Source organism: Populus nigra, chromosome 1 (assembly GCF_951802175.1).
Source record: "Populus nigra chromosome 1, ddPopNigr1.1, whole genome shotgun sequence".
In the NCBI taxonomy this organism is placed as follows: Eukaryota; Viridiplantae; Streptophyta; class Magnoliopsida; order Malpighiales; family Salicaceae; genus Populus; species Populus nigra.
In genome coordinates this window covers 7,300,263-7,320,943 of record NC_084852.1, presented here as the reverse complement: position 1 = coordinate 7,320,943, position 20,681 = coordinate 7,300,263, and the positions used below count along the sequence as shown (strand labels likewise).

The window sequence follows — 20,681 nt, the reverse complement described above, 5'->3', positions numbered from 1 at the left end:
TATTTTTTTTTAGAAATACATAAAAATAATATTTTTTTATTTTTTAAAAATTATTTTTAATATCAGCACATGATCTGAAAACACCAAAAAAAATTAATTTAAAGTAAAAAAATAAAAAAAATTTTATTTTTTTTCAAAAACATTTTTGAAATATAAAAATAAATAGTGTTCCATGATAAAAAAAAAAATGGTTGGATTTGTGAGGATGAACTAAAAATTCGTCGACAAACGAAATTGAATTGTTGCATATAAAACTTCTATTTTCTGCAAGGGGATCCTTCACTACTTAGATACACAAACTGGAGTCTTCTATTATTAAATTGTTTCTTGTTCAACAAGGTTACATCACCACTTCTTTATGCGCTACGTAGATACACAAACTGGAGTCTTCTATTATTGATAGGTATGGGAAAAACAAAAAAATTCACATCATGTTGAAAGAAGGAAAAAAATCATGAATATGATCTAAGATACAAACTATCACAAACTGAATTGAACCCTTAATGCAGTCTAAAAATGAGGCCATGGAGGAGGCAAATTGATGGAGAGATCTATGGTTACATCAGATTTACCCAGCTCACTTGTAGGTTCCCATACCCACACCACCGTCTCCACTGTATGGATGGAAGCTGTCACTGGCCCTGGAATAGCAAACATAGTAGAACTCGGAAACTATGGCAGTGAACAAAGTAAAAGCAGCTCCTGCTGCAAAAACTCCTTTCCTCAATGATGGGCAATCCAGGTTTTCACCGAAAAAATTCTTGTACTTGGTGTGGTAGGCATTCCTTATTGAACCCGCAAACAAGCATATTTCAGCAATGAAGAAAAACACCCTGGAGAGGACAATTGGAAAAGTTCAGAAAAAGATAACATGGGTTCTATAAGATACATTGAAAGAAATAGACCTACTAATTTTAGCTTGCTCACAAAAACATGGTTATGGATAAAGGTTAGCAGCATCTATGTTCAATAATGGATACTTTTGATAGTTCAGCTTTGGATTAGCATCACCTACCAGCAGACTATAAACAGGATAACTGCACAAGCCCTTGAACCTCCAGGACTCAAAGGCTTGCCACAGCAGAAACATTTACTGGCAAACATAATAAGGACTTGGCTAGCCAATAGGAACAAAAATGCGCCAACACCATAGCCAGATGCAATGTCTGAATCATAGATGCAGTAACTGTAATCTTTTTCAGAATCTGGTCGGACAGTGGCCTGCAAAACAAGATATTGTAAATTTGTTGTATCACTACAAATCAACCACTCAGCTGCCAATAGGTGATTGCTATAATAAGAGGTCTACCAGACATGTTACAATCTTGGGGAGCATTTTGAGTAGTTCTCATATAGATCGCACCACCAAGCAGTATTAAAATCTATTCAAGAGCTACATATTGACTTTCAAGATATAATTTTTTAATGTTCAATCTCCAGGTTGTCTATAATGACTCATTGTTTAATCTAACTGCTGGCAAAAGGTTGGCAAAGGTAAAGAAAGTGAAGAAACTTGATTTTTGGAACTAGATTTATATCATCAAGGGCCCCAGAAAAGGAAAACCCACCTCTCCTTAACGTAGACAAGTACAGCTATTAGCAACTAAACTATGTGATGGCCAGGGAAGTTATGTGTACTGGGTGAAATGTAAGAATCAATCTAGATCCTTCTCTCTCCTTGTGAAATTGGTAGCCGGTAAGTGTCGATCAATAACAGGGTGAAATAGATACCAGAATATTATCCCACAGACACTTTGAGAAAAGGTTCTAAATATGCTCCAGGTTATAAATAAATTTTCCAAACAAAATCTGCCTGGAAAATTTTCTTTTTCCTTCCCATCTCATTCAAGCTTCAGTTTATTTCTAGTAGTGTCATGGATATATGTGGTGAGAAAGGAAGTGATTTGCTGTTTGCATTACTAAAAAGTCCAAAACACTATTCATATAAACAGATCTGGTAATTTGATTGCTAATATACTTTCAATACCAATTCAACATTGAAGATTTTGCTTCATCAAGTCAAAAGTATTATTGCATCTAGATCTGCTAGTATGAATCCCAAAAACACTACCAATACCCCTAGCCATATGATTTCCAAGAAAATCCGAGAGAAAAGAAACAAAAAAGGATATGGTGTCGCTCACAGCCATACCATTAACAAAATGCACAGCTTAAGTAACAAAAATAACAGAAATTATTCTTGCTCAATTAAACGTATTAAACATTTTCAGATAAGAAACTGAAAATTCATGTCAGTTGGTTCATAGTCAATCAAGATTCAGTATTTCTTCATTTTCTTCACAATTCTTCAGATTTAGTACTTCTCTCTCTTATTATTTCATTTTTCTTGAAAACCAACAGAGCCCTCTAGCAAAACCCCAAAACCTCACATTTATATCTTCAAGAAAACCAGAAACCATGAAAAAAACAAAAGATTGCCCAAACTTGGTACACATAACCAAGGAAGTTAAAGAAGGGACTATAAACATATACTTACAGTGCTTCTTCTCTGCTCAGCTGCAACAGCCAAGCCAAATGCTATGAGATCGAAGATAAAGACAGTAATCAACAGTAGTTTCGAAGCCATTGCAAAGCAACTTTACTACCCTCTTCACAGATCTTGCTGCTTTCTCTTTATTTCTCTCTAGCTTCTTCCCTGCCTCCCTCTGTCCCTCTTTCTCTAAATATGCAAAAAGACCACCTGTGCAAGCAAAGAAGGAACAGGGAAACTAGAGCCATTACAAAAAAAATAAAAAAAATAAAAAACCTATAAAGAAATAGACAGTATACCCAATTCAGTTCATTGAAAATGGGGATGTCACCTGCCAATCGTAAAGTTAGATGCAAGGGTGTTTTGGGAATTGCATGTTGATAAAGAATTTCTGTTTTTGGTACATTGTAATAAAGTATTTGGCAGCTTAAGCGATTTTCGGGAGCGCGTTATAATCGTGTTTTTTTAAATTTTAATTTTAAATTATTTTAATATACTATTATTAAAAATATATCTTAAAAAATACCCAGCTTGATGCGACTGATTGTCGGTGAAGGAATGAATTGACGAGAAATTGAAAGAGATCTGAATCTGATGCTTCCGTAAAGTAAAGCCTACCCCAAATTGTTATTATTATTATTTTTTATTATTTTATTTTTTTGTTCTTTCAAATAGATAGGGACTTGGGATGGCATTGCTCTCAAGTCTCGACAAATTTCATAATGTCTCGACGGCTAAATCAACCGCCGGTCCCCTGTAAAGCAAAGTATGGCATTCATGCTTTGAGTGGCCATCAACAAACAAACTTGCTTAAGTAATCTGTGCTTACAAATCTTCAAAGACTAGTTGTTCAAGATTAATAACTACCAAGGTAAAGAACAATGCCTCATGGAAAGTAACTAGTCCTCGAGAAAAAAAATAAAATGAAGGCTTTGCAATAAATACTCAAGCAGCACCAAGGAGTTCTGGGTTTTACAAACAAGCAGAAATTTGAATGAATATTACAAGAGTTTGAAAAACTATTTCCTGTATGATAAGCAGACCCAAAACACACACCAAATAAAAGAATAACTCTTTACACCCTCAACCTAGCAATTCTCAAACCTGATAAATTACAAAATATACTCGTATGGCAGCAACACCAAAGGCCTTATTATGTATGAGAGCTAATTCCCGGTCTCGCTTCTGTTGTTTTTGGGAGGGGGTCGCTGTTGGCTGGGGAGGGTACCTGGTTTAACTCAACAGATATGCTGCATCATCCAACACTTGTTCACAAGTCCAACCACTTGTCCTGTGGGATCAGTTTGCAGCAGTGGCTCGGCCTTTCCTTCCAAACAAAAGAAGCTTTCTAAAACCTTTTGCAGCTTTAGGAGAGTTCTCATCACTGTTCCATTTCTTCCTGGAGTGGATTGGTTCTGGGTTTATTTCATCAGGTGGTGGGGTCGATATTTCTATTTCAGATTTTTCAGGTAACTCCAAAATTTCACTGAATCCACCATTTTCTCTGATATTGACAGCGCATAGGTTCAGAGCCTTATTTGGTGACTCTGGCACACGATGTATTGTTGTTTCAGATGTGTACTCACCATGATCACCAGGTGTTTCTATGTATTCACAAACAACCGGAGCTACTTTAGAGAATCCCTCGTCACCTGCAGATGAGTCTTTGTGGAGAGAATCACCATTGCAGCCTTTATCATCTAAGCTATCTCCTGAAATCATATTTCCTGCCTTATTTTTTGCGGAAGAAACACTCTGCAACTCCTTGATATCTTTGAAATCATTAATTCCTTCTGCAGATTGAGATGCTTGTGTCGGTATTAAATCCACAGGCTTCTCTGCTGTGGCTATTGTTCCATCCTTCTTTCGGTTGATGTCAGACTTGACCGTGTTTGGACTAGTATTTCCAGCACCAGCAGCCTTTTGTGATAAAACATTTGCCTTCAAGGTTGCCTTTTTGGGTTGGGCAGCTTTTGATGCAGTTGATGGCAACTTTGGGGTTGCCCGAGCAGTAGCAAGGCGATCAATAGTGGAACTCCTAAAGACTGGTTTCTTCGTATCTTGGCTTGGAGATTGGGTTTTAGGCTTCTCATTCTTTATAGAAATAGCAGTAGGTACTTTCCCTGCAGGGATTCTCTTAGATGTCGCTGGACCACTGCCACCAGAACTCCTTTCTGCAATTCTCTTCTGACGTTCAATTGATAATTCCTCCATTCTCTTCCTGTTTTCTTCTTCCTGTTTTCAAGTGGTAATATTAAGTGTCAACCAAAAAAGGGAGGTTACGTAATGGTAAAGTGAACAATCAAGTAAGGAAATTTTGTTTAACCGACAGCATCTAACAATTTCAGATACAATGAAACTCTTGTATGGTTTCTCTTGCTCCAGTTTCCATTAAGGGAATGAAACAAAAGAGAAATGCTTTAATGCTAGCTTAAATCCTTGTTCAATACCTTCTCAGATTTGCTCTTCAGAAGTGTGGTTCTGCTTGCTGAAGTTGGTTTCTTCGTCCTTGACATGATGTCAGATTTGCTCCTACCAAGAGATCCATTAGGAACTTTTGACCTCGCTTCTTTACCAGCAACTTTTTTACCAGGATTTCCACCTTTTTTGCCATTGGTGTCCATACTGTTAGAAGGAAGCTTATCCTGAACAGCATTTGTTTCATAATCCATTTCTGGAGTCCAAGATGATAGAGCAATCTCAGCAGCTGAATCCCGCCCAAGCACCATGTAAAGGTCATCTGGTTCATGGACATGAAATACCTTAGATTTATCAAGAGAAATCTCTGTTCTACCATTCTCATATTGAGTAGCTTCAACTACATCTGGAGCAATGCTTATGTCTGTCCGTAATAGTGAATCAGACTGATCATCTACTAAAGGTCGAGCTTGGATCATGAATGAGTCATCCACTAATACATCTTTCTTATTTTTCTCAGTTTGGAAATGCTCACCAGTTAATGATGAATCATAATCACAACTGAATGCTTTATGGTCTCTGTGATCATCCATGTTTACTGACCTGTCCAGTTGGCTGCTAATAAACCAATCCCCTTCTTTTTTACTTTTGGGTATTGGAGATTCAGTGGAGTAATCAGCAATGATAGGATAGTTCCCCGATTCTCCAGCTCTTTGAGAAAATAACAACTCCTCATATGTGCTATCCCTTTTCTTTATCATTGGGTGGGCATTTGCACCAGCTTCAAAGTTTTCAATACGAGATTCACCTTCATTACCAGAATCCCTCTTTGTTGCGATGAATGAATCATCTGATAATGCTCGCTGCTTCCTTATTCCCTCAGATCCCAGGTTAAACTCCAATGACCTTCCCTCCTCATAGCTCTTAGCTGTAATGTCATCTCTCTGAATCTGTGGAGGATCAGGTTCAATTCCAAAAGAGTTCGGCTCTCTTTCTTGCATGAGAAGGCTCTGAAAGGCACCCCAGTGGTCCTTTCCTTTTTCTCCATCAAGATTATTTGCCATTATATTCTTGCCTTCCTGATCAATAGCATCATTTGAACCATCTATAGTGCTGCGCTGTGATTTCTTGTGTTGCCGAGAGGTTGATTTATGCCGTCTCTCCAACGAACCAACAGCTTCCTGTACTTGCTGCTTGAGAGATTCTCCATCAATAAATTCATCCTCATCAGATGTGCAGTCAGATATGCTGCCCTTTTCTCCATCCTTCATTGAAGTAATGTAATTGATGTTGCGAATGACAACCTTTCTTGAGGACTTCTTCCCATGCTTTTTCCTGTGCATCTTATCCACCAAAGACCTCTTTTTGTCACTTTGCAGATGTTCATCTGATTCGGTCTCTGAGCTGGAATCACTGGGCTCAGTGGATTGATCTTGACTAGAAGCTTGCCGTTCTTTTCGATGAGAAGACTTCTTCTTGCTCCTGGAGGATGATTTACGATTCTCACGATCATCAGGTTCCCAATCTCGACCAAGGCTAGAATCATCAACATTTGGAGGCCATTGCATGTTCCCTGGAAAATATGGAGACCCAACCCGCATACCAGGAAAAAGGTAGCCTTGATACGGGGGCATTTGTTGAAATCCAGGACCTTGAAAATTGTGCATGAACTGAGGATGATGGTTTGGCCATGACATTGGCACATGAGCTTTCCCATCAGTTGATTGCATCTGAGCTGATGGTGGAAAACCACTATCTGTAAAGACATTCAGCTACTTCAAAGATTGGCCAATAGTACAATAGACCTTAAACTATTGCTAGTTCTCTACTTATTTTCATCAGCTATAAAAGGGGCACAGATAATTCAGGAATAATGATCACCATTTACTTCCTAAATTGCATGTGATTGTGGCAACAATAATGGCAAGGCACATTTGATGGCACTTACACCTAAATGCTCTTGCAGAGAGAGATTAATATAAACCACCATAGGTTCATGTCATGAATGACTAAACCATACCTGGGTTTTGTTCTAAACTTCCAGGACTTGTAGCCGAGTCTGATGCATCCATTGAACTATTCTGCTTCCCACCAGAGAAACCACCAATTTGACCAGGGTAATTTTCCTCACCGGAAAGTACAATACCAGAAGTTCCCAGATAAGGCAATTCCAGCTGCGATGCCTGCATTGCTGCTATTTCATCCATCCAAAGCCGATCTTGATTCTTCTTCTTGCATAGTTCCATGAAATTTATGCATGCTTCCCTAAGTGAAATCAGATATAGGTTTTAAACCTTGACTAAAATTTAAAGCAGGGAGCAGGTTTTGAATATAATGAGGTTGACTTTTGGTAATTCAACCACAAGTTGTTCAGGCCAAAAAAACAACATCCAGAATCTTGAAGATAAGAGAAAAATCATAAAACTAGATTGTTTTCTTGAAATACAAAGTGACCATAAATAAAGATGATTAAATGTATTCATTTACAATGTCATTTGTCAATGACCAGTTAAACTAGTTGGGAAGGGGTTCCAAATGGGTGTGTGGGCATTCCACTATGTGTTGTCCGATGACACCATAAAGAAAGAAAAAGGTCATTACGGACAACAAATATGCTGAATGGCCATTGATTTTGTCTTATATAAGTTGTGTACCTTAAACGTGAAGCTCCAAAAGCATCAGCAAAGCAGATAAGATCATTTATAAAGTCTGGTTCAAATCCAGTGACCAAGGCACGGGCATATGCCATTGCTTGCTCTTTGTGAAGAACAGCTTTCCTAGTTTCCAAAGCACGTTGAAGACGAACCCTGTTCAAGACCGGTTGAATAGTCAATGCATAATAATTTGATGGCATCTCAATCAAGTATATATCATCAGATATGGTGCTTTGTAAAATTAAATATTACTTGGAATTTTCTTCTTGTACACCATCACTGCTTCCATTTTGATTTCCTTTGGACTAAAAAACCAAGGCATCAAATACAGGTAGAATTATGATTTGAGGATTTGGGAAAAAAACAAACAAACAAGGTCTTATACATGGAGTTTCAACTAAGTGGCATACCTTAGATGAGACAGTTGACTTTTGGTAATTCCCAGAAGCACCTGAAAGTTTTTTCTCAAATCCAGGTTAGTTCAGTAAGTGTGATGTCTTATGATCACAGAGAATTTGTCATGACACTTACAAGTTATGTGCAACCCTACTTTCCAAATGAACCACCAACAAAAAGAGAATTCAGATTTATATCAACGGCTAAATGAGATGTAACCAAAAGTCCCAAGATTGAGCTTCAACCATGAGCAAGGTAAGTAATCCATACTATTACATTGAACAAAAAATATAGCGCCAGGCATACCTTCTGCATCTCCATTTAATAGCTCATTTGATTGAAATGAACTCTCAATCTGCTCTATTTCTGTCTCTATTGTCACAAATCTCTCAAGAACTTCTGGTGAGCTGACAAACCTCACGAATCTGCAATGACAGAAACAAATCATAAAGTGACAAATGCACAAACAGTAACCAGCTATAAGGTCATCGTTAAGAGATTACAGTTTTAAAGCCACCAATTTGTCATAATTTAGATCCCAAACTCAGGGACAGTGAACTATGGCTAATAGCCATTTTCAGGCAAATAAAAAGATGACCAAATTCACAGGTGTTTGGATCACGTAAGCCTTCAAAATCCAGTTCAAGATTGAAATACTTCATGTCAACTTTGATCTGTACTAACTTATCAACTTTCAACCTATCCAATCATGATAGCCACTCCAAATTCCAAAACAGTGATCTTGATTAATAATGAGAAATAAACCACAACATTTGACTCAAACACTAATCTCAAACCTCGAATCTACTAGCCACCGACCAACTAAAAGATCAAGCTTTTCTACGACTAGAAAAACCAGGATAAAAAAAAAAGATCCCTCACAAACTCTACTATAAGTTGCCAGCCAAATCTCGTCAAATTGAGCAAGATTTACAGGGGAAGATGTTTGCCACATAATTTTTATGCCAGTAAATTTTTTCCGCTACTAACACTTTATCAATTACTAGGACCATACCTCAATGCAACAAAATATTTGCCACAAAATCAGATTATGCAGTAGTAATAAACAAGAAATAACAACATTCTGATGTGCACGTAATTACCTTTGGAGAGTGGCTTTAGTGAACCAGAAGGCATTAGGAGACAGAGGACGAAGAGAAATGGAATACCCTCCTTTTGATATCTGATCTTTAGCAGTTTTTAAGTGTTGAAGGAATGGTTCTAAAAGCCCAGATGCCAATCTCTCATTCACGCCACCAGCATAAATCACCAGATCACACCTTCATGCAACAAGAAAAAAAAAGAAACCCCCATTAACAAACACAGAAAGAAAAACATTTGAGGAGCATTAGTTGCAGTGTTTATGCATTTGGGTGTTGAATACTAACGTACCTGGTTCTAGTGGGTGTGAGTTGAAAGAAAGCATGATCAAGAAAAGTTCTTGAATCCATTATTAGAAACAATCTTATCGAGAGAGAGAGAGATAGAGGGAGAGCGAGGGAGGAATGTGTCAAAAAAAGGGTGTTAAAACTAAGGGTGGCTGATTTTACAGTTGGATTTGTCGTTACATAGCTTCATGTTTGGATGCTTGCATATAAAACACTACTAGAATACAAGCAAGACTTGGATGGGAGCTAAAATCACATGGCAAGATTTTTGAGGGAGGGACAGACAGATGCTTGGCTTGTGGTGTGAGACTGTGAGAGGGAGTTTTTTTTACCGGTTTCAAGAATGTGGGTCCCATGTGAACTCGGGTCCCTCGTGAAATACCGACAGACACTCTCTTCTCAGATCTGATCTTTACCACATTAACTGACATACAACTGCACAAGAATGAAAGAATTACCTCCATAACTAAAATAAACAGCTTTTTTTTTTGTTCTTCACTTTTTTTTTCATTATCTTTTATGTATGATCCAGATAAAGTTTTTAATTGAATTAGAAAGAAAAAAACTAAAGTAAAAGAACCAAAATGTAAAACACATAAAATTCATGGTCAATCCAAAACAAATTAAAATTAAGTTTTGATTTAAAATTTCAGTCTTTAAATTAAAGAAATGAGACACAAACTTATCAAAAAAAAAAAAAAAGAAAAAAAAAGAGACATTTATCATTTAGTCACAATACAACAATATCATTTATCTTTTAGACAAAAGAACAAAAAATAGAAAAAACATAAAGTGTATTAACGTAGCTTTGTAAGCCCACGAGTAAGGCCTTTATCTTTTAATAAGCTAGGTGTTTAGTTTTTTTTTTAAATTATTTTTTTTTTCAGAATTTTCTTTTGAAGATTTGAAAAACACACATTTTAATATATTTAAAAAATTTATGATATTTTTTAAATAAAATTATCGAGCAATATTGTTTCCTAGCTTTTCATGGTTTGCCTTTGTTTTTATTCTTAAGTTTTGGTTTTTCTTTGTAATTTTTTCAGTTTTTTACATTATTATAAGAGTGTTTGAAAACACGGGTCAAGCTATATTTTTAAAAAATTTATTTTTTTGCTAAAAATTTATTTTTTTTAATGTTTTGGATCGTATGCTGATTTCAAATTTAATTTTTTTAAAATAAAAAAAATATTATTTTGATATATTTTAAAATAAAAAACACTTTGAAAAATAACTGTAACTACACTCCCAAACAGGTTTAAAAACTGACTCAAAAAAATTCCCATGTATTATTTTCTATTTTTTAATATCTCCAGACATTATTATGAAAAACAATTAATTAAGATCTTCTTTTATAATTCTCATTTTTGTATGTCCAACAAGTAAATATTTTGAAAAAAAAATAAATTATAAATAGCACCCTCTCTTCTATTTTTTTTTTTTAATTTTCAGTAAGCGTTTTTTAATTAGTAATTATTTTTAAAATTTGATGATTTTCCAAGGAGATTGTTTTAATTTATCTTTATTCTTTTTCCTTTCGTATTTTATATAAATAAGTTTTATTTCAACGATGTATATGTAAAAATAAAATTCACATGTATAAACTGTATTATATTTTTCAAAGAATCCCAAAAGTTTGATTCTGCGAGAGGTGATGATGAAAGAGTGGAGTAAGAATGGGCAGATGAGTGGTAGTTTGATTTTATGGATAAAGAAAGTTTGAGACTTTGAAAGTGGTGACCAGCAGTGCAAGATCGATGTGGAGTGAGGATGCAGCAAAGAATAGCTGCAGCAACTTCTTCAACTGCCATTTTTATATATATATATATATATATATATATATATATATATATATATATATATCACGAGTAAATGTTTTTCAAGGGTTGGTTTGGTATCAAATCTGGGCTGCAGTTTTTGGATAGTTTTTTTTTTTTTTGTGTGTGGTAGAGGTGCTGCTGTTCCTGTTTTGCTCGAAGATAGTTCTCAGGTTGCTGGTTTTTCCTTATTTTTACTCGCTGCTTCCATGGGTGCGGTCCCTCTCCAGCGGCTTCTCTGTTTCTCTTCTGGTTTTTGCTGTCTCCAGTGCTCTTGCGGCTCCAGGTTGCTTCTTTTCTTCCTAAAAGGCGCAATGCTTTGATAGACAGATGTTGAGCTTTTTCACTAGACATGGTTTCCAAAAGCGCAATGCCGAGGAGAACAACCACCCTACTTGGAATACTCAGACCTCATTTTTAAAATTTTTCCGTGCTTCAATCCCTGTATTTATTACAATATTCATCTGGGTCCTCGCAGTCCTAAACTTCTTTCCCGGAATCGGTCCCTTAGGTTTGAAGATTATAACCCCATGTTGATAGCAATACCTGCAAGCAAATCCTTGATTTTGAAAATTAGCTTACAAATAGATCCTTGGTCCTAAGTTTGTTAGGCATTGGCTTCCTTTTTCTTTCTATTTAAAAAACCCCCCCATAAATATATTTTGGTTTCAAAATTTACCCTAATTAATTAAATATTCATGCTCAAACTTTGGGTGACATCCTCAATCACCTATTACTTATAATTAGTCCTGGCTATAGCTAGAAAGGGTGTTTTTATCTTCGCAGTCAATTAGCACAACGCTACATGAAAGATGTGTTTGAGAATGTTTTTATACTTGTTTTTGGATGTTTTTTAAAAGTATTAAATTTATGTTTTTTTAATGTTTTAATGTATTAATATTAAAAATAAACTAAAAATATTTTTAAGCAAAACCCTATTTTAAAAAACACTCTACACTACAATTTCAAACACACATGAAATATCAATAACTGAAGGTCAAATGCTTATTATGTAGGATGTTGCATTTGAGTGGAGAGGAATGAGCCTTCAAATTGTAGTTGGATAAGAGATTGCAATCATGATGTGTGCTTGATAGGCCATGAACTTAAGCTATGTTGTTGGGTGATCTATTGCTGTCGTAAGTGTTAGAAAATATTTAATTTGATATTAATGCATGTAATTATTGGATGGACGTGCCACCTTTAGGGGGCCCAAATGAATAATGATTCTCCTTTGATTTGAAGACTTCCCCGGTTAAACAGACAATGTACTTTTCCGGTGGCCGTTCAACTGCAAATTCACTCACCCAAGATCTCGATGAGGCCATAATTGGCGTTCATTTATTATGGAACAAATTTAACAGTGGATCCCATGCTGACCACCCTTCGTTATATTAGGAAGTTTGGGGCTCCAAAGGCTGCAGCACAGCTAATCCAAGAAGCAGAAATTAAAACATTTGTTATAGTTATAAAGAAAATATTAATTTTATAGAAATTACTTTTTTTTACAGGTTACCTGTTTCTTTTTTCCAGAACAGTCATTTTGGTGGCTTGAACATTACAAATTCAACTCTTCAAATCCCAAGTTCAAAATCTATTAGAACAGGAACAGTAAATGTTCAAATATATTAGTTCTTCAAACATTTGCTGACGTTTTTTTATGTTACTTCCCTGGAAAAATTAGTAAGCTTCTCTTTGCTTGCTACGGGAGGCAAAGTTGCTACGCAAGAGCACTAGTGATCATCAGTCAAAAAGGGCAGCGTTTGATGAGCCCTCCCATAGCAAGCAAAGAAAAGCTTATTGATTTTTTCAGGAAAGTAACATGAAATACGTTAGCAAATGTTAGATCTCTAGTAACGTGGATGCCATTAATTCCCAAACATGAAGCAAACAATCCACCTTACCAGAGCTGGATGAGTGATGGATGTGTTTCATGACAAATTGTCAATGATGACGACGACCAGACACCCATATGAACTGTGACATTTCTGGGTCCAGATTCCCACTTTCAATCCCACCTAGCTAGTTTATCCATTTGACAAGAAATCGCAACCACCACCATTACCAAACAAGCAAAACTTACATCCCACAAATTGAAGCAGCCAAAATGCTCATTTCTCTCGTCAATGCATTTTTGCATACTCACGTCTTTTTCATTGGTGGTGACTGCACCAAGTTTGTATGTGTCTATTCAGTCCGGTCATGGATTAACTCGTTGGATCAATCATGTTCGATCGGGTCAATATTTTTCCGATTCAAGTTGAAACCAGGTCAAACTTTGAGTAGTGAATTTTTCCTATCAACATGTGGAGCTGGCTTATGCTTGGGTTTAACTACTCTGATGTTCCCTTTTGAATCGTTCTTTGATGCTTCAATGGACACAACAATACTAGTGCTTTGAGGGGGAGGTGTATCTATTTACTCTAGAGATATGTGAAGATTACTATCATTTTTAAATCTTAGAATTAGCAAAAAGAAATTCGTAAATTATTTCGATGTGAAAGGCATGTCTTTAAAAATCAATCGCAAATGTGATTCTCAATCACCACTGCTGTGAAAGTTAATTTGGGAATATTTTTTTATAGTCAAATAAAAAGAATTTTTTTTAAGGCATTGGTCGGACCCAAATTGGTCCTTTTCTGTACTCCGCACGACATTTCAACAGCTTTTCGTGCAAAGTGCTTTTTGTCAAAGCCCTCTCACAGAAAATCGCATGTGATATTCGTTGGCCGTGATTTACAAGATGGTCGAGGCCCAAGCTGCAAAACATTTGATCGAGGCCTTGCAATTGTCCACCTTCTTCCTGGGAGAAAAATCGTCCAAAGACTGATTTTGAAGACCATTTCAATCACTTGATTGGTGTCAAGAAACTTGGGTTGTGACACCAAAATTCGGAGAAATCGGACGGCATTTTCGTAATACTTTGATGGTCGGTGTGATGCTTGAGACATGGACTCCGATCAAAGTATACTGTTTTCTGGCATCAATAAACTTTATAAAAACAAAACAATAATTTTTTTTCTGGCATCAGTAAATCTATTTCTATATCAAAGCATTATTAAATCCATTAAAAAACAAAGAAATAAACTTTATAAAAAATATTTATCAGCCCTAATTTACTTTTTCCGGGCTCGATCAAAGTTCAAAAATACATTAATAACACTCCTCACGTCAGGGGTGTTTAACATTGAGTTTTAACTTATTTTTCATCAAAATTTAATTTTGTTTTTAATTTTTTTAGTATTTTCAGATCATTTTGATGTGCCGATGTCAAAAATAATTATTATGTGCCGATCATTTTAATATTTTTCCGAATGAAAAATACTTTAAAAAACAACCAATACCACATTTTCAAAAATCCTATAAAAAAACTCAATGACACCAAGATAATCACAAACATAAAATGAAAGGACTAATTTTTTTAAAATAAAATTCCATGACTAACTTGAAAAATAAAAAGACACTTTTCATTGAACAATGTGGTCCACTATGATCAAGACATTTTTATAATAACAAACAGTGAAAGTGTGTTTTGGTTTATTTATGTTTATTGTATAATAATAATAAAAAAAATAAAAAAAATAAAAAATCAAGAGAAGGAATGAGCCTACGTACGTACAGACAAATAGCAACTTCCTCATTACAAATAAGTAAATAAATAATAAAAATAGCAACTTCGATTGACTATTCAACATTTCTTATTTATTTATTTTTATTTCAGATGCTATAAGAAAATGATTTAAAACATGTTTTTCAAGTGCATCGTGATATATATTATACTAGTTATGTGACCAGGTCTAATATTTTTATTTTTTATAAAAAAATTATATAGGTAAGTTTTTTTTAATATATTTAATTTTCATAATTTAAAAAATCTAAGTTTAAATCAAAGATTTTATGTATACATGTAATCAAATTAATCAAGAATTATATGTGCAAATAAATAAAAAAAATCATTAACGATACCTCAAAATAAAACTTAAAAAATCAAGAGACAAGTGTAGATCAAGATTTTTAATCTCGAAAGACAAAATAAACTAGGTTATATTTGAGAAATTTCTTTATTAATTTTTTTATTTAAGTAAATGACAATATAAATAAAGACATAAATTAAATTGATTGAATAAAATAAAAGAAAAAACAATTATGCAAGGTTGCGTATATTAGAAATATTATTTGAAAATAATTTTTTTTATTTTCAAAAATAAAGTTCATCCATGCAAAAGATAAAAAAAAAATTATAGATGAATTATAAAAAACTTTTCAAATTTAAATGTTTAACTAAAAAAATAATCATAATTTAAAAGAGGCTCTCCAAACAAAATGAAAGAGAAAGGGGGTACTAATTTAAATAGCAATTAAAAAAATTTAGAGAAAAAACCATAAAAAAATCATTAATTGAAAAAATAAAAAAATTTTAGAAAAAGAAGCAAATGCCAGACACTGTCGGGCCTAACAAGCCAAACCAGCTTGTCTGATCTATTTTGTCAGGGTCCACGCATGGGCTTGCGCGATTGAGCCCTTATTTTTTTTTAGTTTGTAAGTGGGGCGGACAACATGTCATTCACCACTATTTTTTTGGAAAAAAATTAAACGACCCCTTGTCTAATTTGCTCAGATTTTAGCTATTGTGGTAACCGGAAAATCAGGGATTATGTTTTATTGTTTTACCTAAAAACCCCTTTTCAACCCATTTTTGACCCAAAACACTTATAAAAACATTATAGGAACCATGATAAACTTATTTATGGCCTCAAAAAGGATACTACAAAAACTGAAATCAACCCGAATTCAAAATCAACTTGAGCTCAAATCTTTTTTGGATAAATAATGAATCCTTGCACAATGAAAATATAACACATTTTAGAATAATACTTAGAACTTGTCGAGATTAATTAAGGAATTTTCCGGTAGTCGAAGAAACCCTTGAAAGAGGTAAAAACGTGCATGAAATTGTTGTACTATGTAGATGGATATTCAGGCTAAAGAGAACAACGTGTCCGTAATTATAATATTAGAGAAAACAGTATACAAGGAAACAGCACACAAATAGTGGCATTTACTTTGAAATCAAAGGAAATAAATTAACACCCTCGAGAGTCTTAATCAATGTTTTTTCTTTCTTGCAGTACTTTCTTCCTCAAAATATTCCCTTGTACTTGTCAATCCGACAATAGGGCCGATAATTGAATAAGTTGTCGTCCATATGCCTTAAAAGATTTTAAATATTAAGATCATAACTTATTTGAAGGGTTCAACAGAATTCCCGATTGAAAGCTTATAGATGGTCAAGAGTTTTTGTTTTTTTCCATCATCTGTCAAATCGAGAACACGGTTATTTGTTGATGTTCAAACTTTTCAAATTCATCAGAAGAAGTAAAACAGTCAACCAAGAATTATAAGGTCCTATTGAACCACCATGGGAGTTTTTTTTTTTAAAAAACCCTATGAATTATAAGGTCCCACGAATTGTTATATATTCTCTATATAAGGGAGATCATACCCACCCTCCTCCAACCACGATTCAAACTACGACGAGAAACAAAGCAAAAATAAGAAACATTATCTCATCACAGAAGGGATACTAGATCTTCAACTATTTTTTTCGTTGCAGTAATCATGCATCGCTCTTCAATTGTAAACTTCCCACGCCAATTTCTCCGTCAATACCCCTCAATACAGCCGGCGGTTACCAGTCGTATTGCCAAACCTTGTGATGTGTTCATTAACCATCGAGGGATCGACACAAAGCGCACGGTTGTTACTTTGCTTTATGATCACCTTTTCCGGTTAAACCTACACCCCTTCTTGGACAACAAGAACATGAAGCCAGGAGACAAGTTGTTCGATAATATCAACAGTGCAATAAGGAAATGTAAGGTTGGGGTGACTGTGTTTTCTCCTCGGTATTGCGAGTCATATTTTTGCCTTCATGAACTAGCTCTTATTATGGAGTCAAAGAAGAAGGTTATTCCTATCTTTTGTGACATCAAGCCCTCACAACTTCGAGTTGTGAACGATGGGAAATGTCCCATGGAGGATATCCGGAGGTTTCGCTGGGCACTTGAAGAGGCTAAGTATACTGTAGGGCTCACGTTCGACTCCTTGAAAGGGTAAGGAGCACCATAACTTTCTTAGTTTCTGTGTGTTGGATTTCGATTTCAGAAATTAAAATTATCTTGTCCTTCTTTTCACATTCTTCCCTGTGTTTTCCAGGAACTGGTCGGAGGTTGTAACAAGTGCGTCGGATATTGTCATTGAAACCTTGGTTGAGCTCGAGAGTGAGAAGCAAATGCAGCGCCATAAAAGCACTCCAATATTGCGTGCCTAGTAAATGTCTCATTCGTTGAAGAATAAAGTTTCAATGCCACCGAGAGATCGTCCTTCATCAAAATTTTCCTACCTATTTATCATTCAATTTGTGTTAATAAATTGTAAAATCAATTTTTTCATTTATAAAAAATAAATGTTAAAACAAATTTCTTTATTTTTTTAGTCAATTGTACTCACTTGATTAATTATCTCTTTGTAATAAGAGCATGGCTCAATGTTGCAAGCTCAAAAAATAATTGTAGCACTTAATATTGTATGATGTATTGAGATATATATAACAAAAGGTTTAACTCTTATCTTTGTTCATCGAAATTTTATTACTTATTTACTTCCTGATATATATATAGCAATAAATTGAGAGAAGTCCTCCGTGTTATATATATATATATATATATATATATATATATATATATATATATATATATATATAACACTATTCTGGATTGGACTTCTCTCAATTTATTGCTAACATGATATATCATGATAGTTAAATTATAGCCATTAGATTTTAATTGACAGTGAGGATCATAAAAATAAATAAATTATCTAATTTGATCACATAATATTTAGAGCAAATAAAAAATTTCCCTTTAAATAAAAAATTAATTAATGGTTGTTAAAAAAATCCCAAATCTATCTAATTTCTCACAAAAACCATATTTTTTAAAACAAAACTAGACCTATTCGTTTAACTTACTTTCTATGAATGAGAGAATCTTTTTTTGTTTTTCATACGAAGCAGGATCCATTAAATAAATAAATAACATAAACTTGAAAAAAAAAACTTAGTTCAAATTTGCGTGAAGCAATTAGTGTTTATATTTGATTAATAGAGACAAAATTAACAACATATAATTAATTCACAATATTCTCTAAATTTTGTATTATCAGTCATATTGTATATTTGTAGTATTTGTCAATGTAGGTGATTTTACATTTTATGATTGATAATTTAATATAAGCTCCAACTTTCACGGCAGGCTAGGAAAAAATGCTATATTTCTTTTACTATAAAAATCACTGATAACTTTACCGATGAAAAAGTATTTGTGGTAAGTGTTTTGTTGTGATGTCATATCTGGTGGTTATTTCATTAGTTATTTTTATACCTGATAGATTATTGTTGACTAAAATAGGCCTTGATCATTTTTTATCAGCACACTCATTGGTAAACAAAATTTATGCACCCCTCTGTCAATTTCAAGCGGTCTCTGTCTGCATTAAAATTGCTTTATCGAGACCTCAAAAATGATCAACTTAATCAATCTTGACTGTGTTTCTACGGCTACGCAGTACCGATGATGATTTTTGTTCGTTTACTTGTTCATTAAGAGTCACTACCTAGTATTTGATTCAAAATTACTAGAAAACCTGAATATACTAATCTTGTTAGAAATTTGAGAATAAAAAACTTGGGGTGGCTAGAAATAATATTAACCTCCTAGCATACCTTACCAAAATAAGCTGATATGTTTTAAAAGTTGACAATTTCTTGTCAGTAACCTATTAAAAAGAAAAAAAACTCTCCATAAAAAAATCATTATCTTATTAGATAAAAATAACATTTAACATCAACATAAAAAAATCAAAACAAACAACCTTTTTTATTTTTTAATATAAAAAATATATGTTACATACCCTAGATATTAAAAGAAAACAAAATATATTTCTTTTTTTAGTATTTTTTGAAATATAAACCAAATTTAATACAAATTAAAACATTTAATTAGTTTTTTTTTTAATTTTTTTTGTCTTTTTAGTTTTTATTATTAAAAAAATACATAAAAAAAACAAACAAACAACCCCACACACACCACTTTTCACTATTTTTACTCATGTTTACAACATAACATAAACTAAAAAAAAATATATATATAGCAATAATTTAAATATATATTCAAGCATGTAAAAATTACAACACAAATTCCTAAAAATCCAGGAATTTCAGAGGAGGCCTTCTGGAATTGCAGGAACAATAGCAGCGTGTCTTCTCCACGCACCTCGCCACTAGTGGCGTGTGAATCCATGCGCCGCCGCCAGAAAATCCAAACAAACAGGGGGGGATCTGTAACGACCTCCTCCATTTTTCCTTTCCTTGCCGGCGGTGAGAAACAACATCACCTGCAAAGCCAAAAAAACACCACAAACAATCAATTTTATTTTGTTTTTCTTTTCTTCCCCTTTTAGATATGTTTTCTTTTGTCTTCTTCCTCTTTGGTTTACTGTTCTTTTTTTTTGTGGCAGGTCTGGCGGTGGGCAGGTCATGGTGGACGCGGACGGGGTTCGCTTCGAGCTGTTGTTCTGGTCGTTGCTGTTGAGGAGATGGGAGTGGTTGTTCAGTTGACGGGTTTGGTTGGAAGTGGATCTGAGTCTGCAGGTCCAGCCGTGTGCGGGGATGGGGAGGCTTGAGGTGTGCCAGACGGGAGAGGGAGGTGTTGAGGCCAGTCTCTGTCGGGTGGAGCTGGAAATGACAATGGGGAAAATGATCGGGGGAAGAGAGGCAGATCCCTTCTGGGGTTATGGTCGGTTGGCTGAGGGAAGAATGGTTGAGAAGGGAAGATCTGTGGAAATGGGGGTTGTGAGAGGAGAAGGGAGTAATATGGTGGCTGTTTTGTAGTTGAGAAGGAGAGCGGCAACTTTGGCTTTCTAAAAAAGATGAGAGTTAGGGTCTTTCTTCTCTATTTATAGAGAAAAAATCCTCTCTTTTTTTTTTTTCTCCAAATGCTTAGTAAAACATTTGTATTTGATTTTTTCAAAAAATGAGCAATATCAACGTCGTCTCGATGAGAAAAATTAATGATTTTAAAAATGATGCGTTAAAAGTCAAACGCGTTCAAAAGGCCTTTGAAAATTTAAATTTCTTTTGAGACGACGCTGAAAATGCTAAAAACGATGCAAATATATCAAGAACATGTATTCTTTTAGGTTTTTGTTTTTTTTTGCTATTTTTGTTTTTTTTTTCAAAAATTTATCAAAAACTAGGTAAAAAATTAGGTAGGAACACCGATTGTGCGAAATCAACTTTTTTTTCTTATATGTTTACACTTGATAACTCTTCAATGGGTTCTTATTACTGTCTAAAAATATTTTCCATAAGATCAAAGGGAAAAAAACAACTCATTGACTTTCAAGTTTAGCAAAACCACTAAAAACTTCAAAATCAAGTTTGTTACAAAACTACCAT

General features: G+C 34.4%; 3 protein-coding genes across 3 annotated transcripts; 1 reads left to right on the top strand and 2 right to left on the bottom strand.

Moving 5' to 3' along the window:
• Window positions 1–291: 291 nt before the first annotated feature.
• LOC133699638 (uncharacterized) lies at window positions 292–2,730 on the bottom strand. Its single transcript, XM_062122980.1, has 3 exons — window positions 2,498–2,730; window positions 1,016–1,221; window positions 292–833 (listed from the first exon to the last, which is right to left on the bottom strand). Exons 1-3 carry the CDS (start codon window positions 2,585–2,587, stop codon window positions 578–580), a joined length of 552 nt encoding a protein of 183 aa, XP_061978964.1. The 5' UTR covers window positions 2,588–2,730; the 3' UTR covers window positions 292–577.
• Window positions 2,731–3,403: 673 nt separating this feature from the next.
• On the bottom strand, window positions 3,404–9,658 carry LOC133699631 (COP1-interacting protein 7-like). The gene is made up of 9 exons (XM_062122969.1): window positions 9,352–9,658; window positions 9,063–9,239; window positions 8,266–8,384; window positions 7,974–8,014; window positions 7,816–7,868; window positions 7,564–7,716; window positions 6,930–7,174; window positions 4,942–6,665; window positions 3,404–4,726 (listed from the first exon to the last, which is right to left on the bottom strand). The coding sequence occupies exons 1-9, from the start codon at window positions 9,408–9,410 to the stop codon at window positions 3,791–3,793; spliced, it is 3,507 nt and encodes a 1,168-aa protein (XP_061978953.1). The 5' UTR covers window positions 9,411–9,658; the 3' UTR covers window positions 3,404–3,790.
• Window positions 9,659–16,705: 7,047 nt separating this feature from the next.
• On the top strand, window positions 16,706–20,114 carry LOC133701035 (probable 2' cyclic ADP-D-ribose synthase BdTIR). Its single transcript, XM_062124837.1, has 4 exons — window positions 16,706–17,277; window positions 17,381–17,432; window positions 19,742–19,828; window positions 19,875–20,114. The coding sequence occupies exons 1-4, from the start codon at window positions 16,784–16,786 to the stop codon at window positions 20,112–20,114; spliced, it is 873 nt and encodes a 290-aa protein (XP_061980821.1). The 5' UTR covers window positions 16,706–16,783.
• The last annotated feature ends 567 nt before the right edge of the window (window positions 20,115–20,681 follow it).

Excerpts from the sequence above, each read along its gene's own strand:
- LOC133699638 (XM_062122980.1), bottom strand. The coding sequence starts at position 2,587 with ATGGCTTCGAAACTACTGTTGATTACTGTCTTTATCTTCGATCTCATA. Across the intron at positions 1,222-2,497 it reads CTGAGCAGAGAAGAAGCACT|GCCACTGTCCGACCAGATTC; the intron begins GTAAGTATATGT and ends CTTGTTTTGCAG. Across the intron at positions 834-1,015 it reads ATCCTGTTTATAGTCTGCTG|GGTGTTTTTCTTCATTGCTG; the intron begins GTAGGTGATGCT and ends TGTCCTCTCCAG.
- LOC133699631 (XM_062122969.1), bottom strand. The coding sequence starts at position 9,410 with ATGGATTCAAGAACTTTTCTTGATCATGCTTTCTTTCAACTCACACCC. Across the intron at positions 7,717-7,815 it reads GTACAAGAAGAAAATTCCAA|GGTTCGTCTTCAACGTGCTT; the intron begins GTAATATTTAAT and ends GGTCTTGAACAG. Across the intron at positions 4,727-4,941 it reads TGAAGAGCAAATCTGAGAAG|GAAGAAGAAAACAGGAAGAG; the intron begins GTATTGAACAAG and ends ACTTGAAAACAG.
- LOC133701035 (XM_062124837.1), top strand. The coding sequence starts at position 16,784 with ATGCATCGCTCTTCAATTGTAAACTTCCCACGCCAATTTCTCCGTCAA. Across the intron at positions 17,278-17,380 it reads ACGTTCGACTCCTTGAAAGG|GAACTGGTCGGAGGTTGTAA; the intron begins GTAAGGAGCACC and ends TGTGTTTTCCAG. Across the intron at positions 17,433-19,741 it reads ATATTGTCATTGAAACCTTG|GTCTGGCGGTGGGCAGGTCA; the intron begins GTTGAGCTCGAG and ends TTTTTGTGGCAG.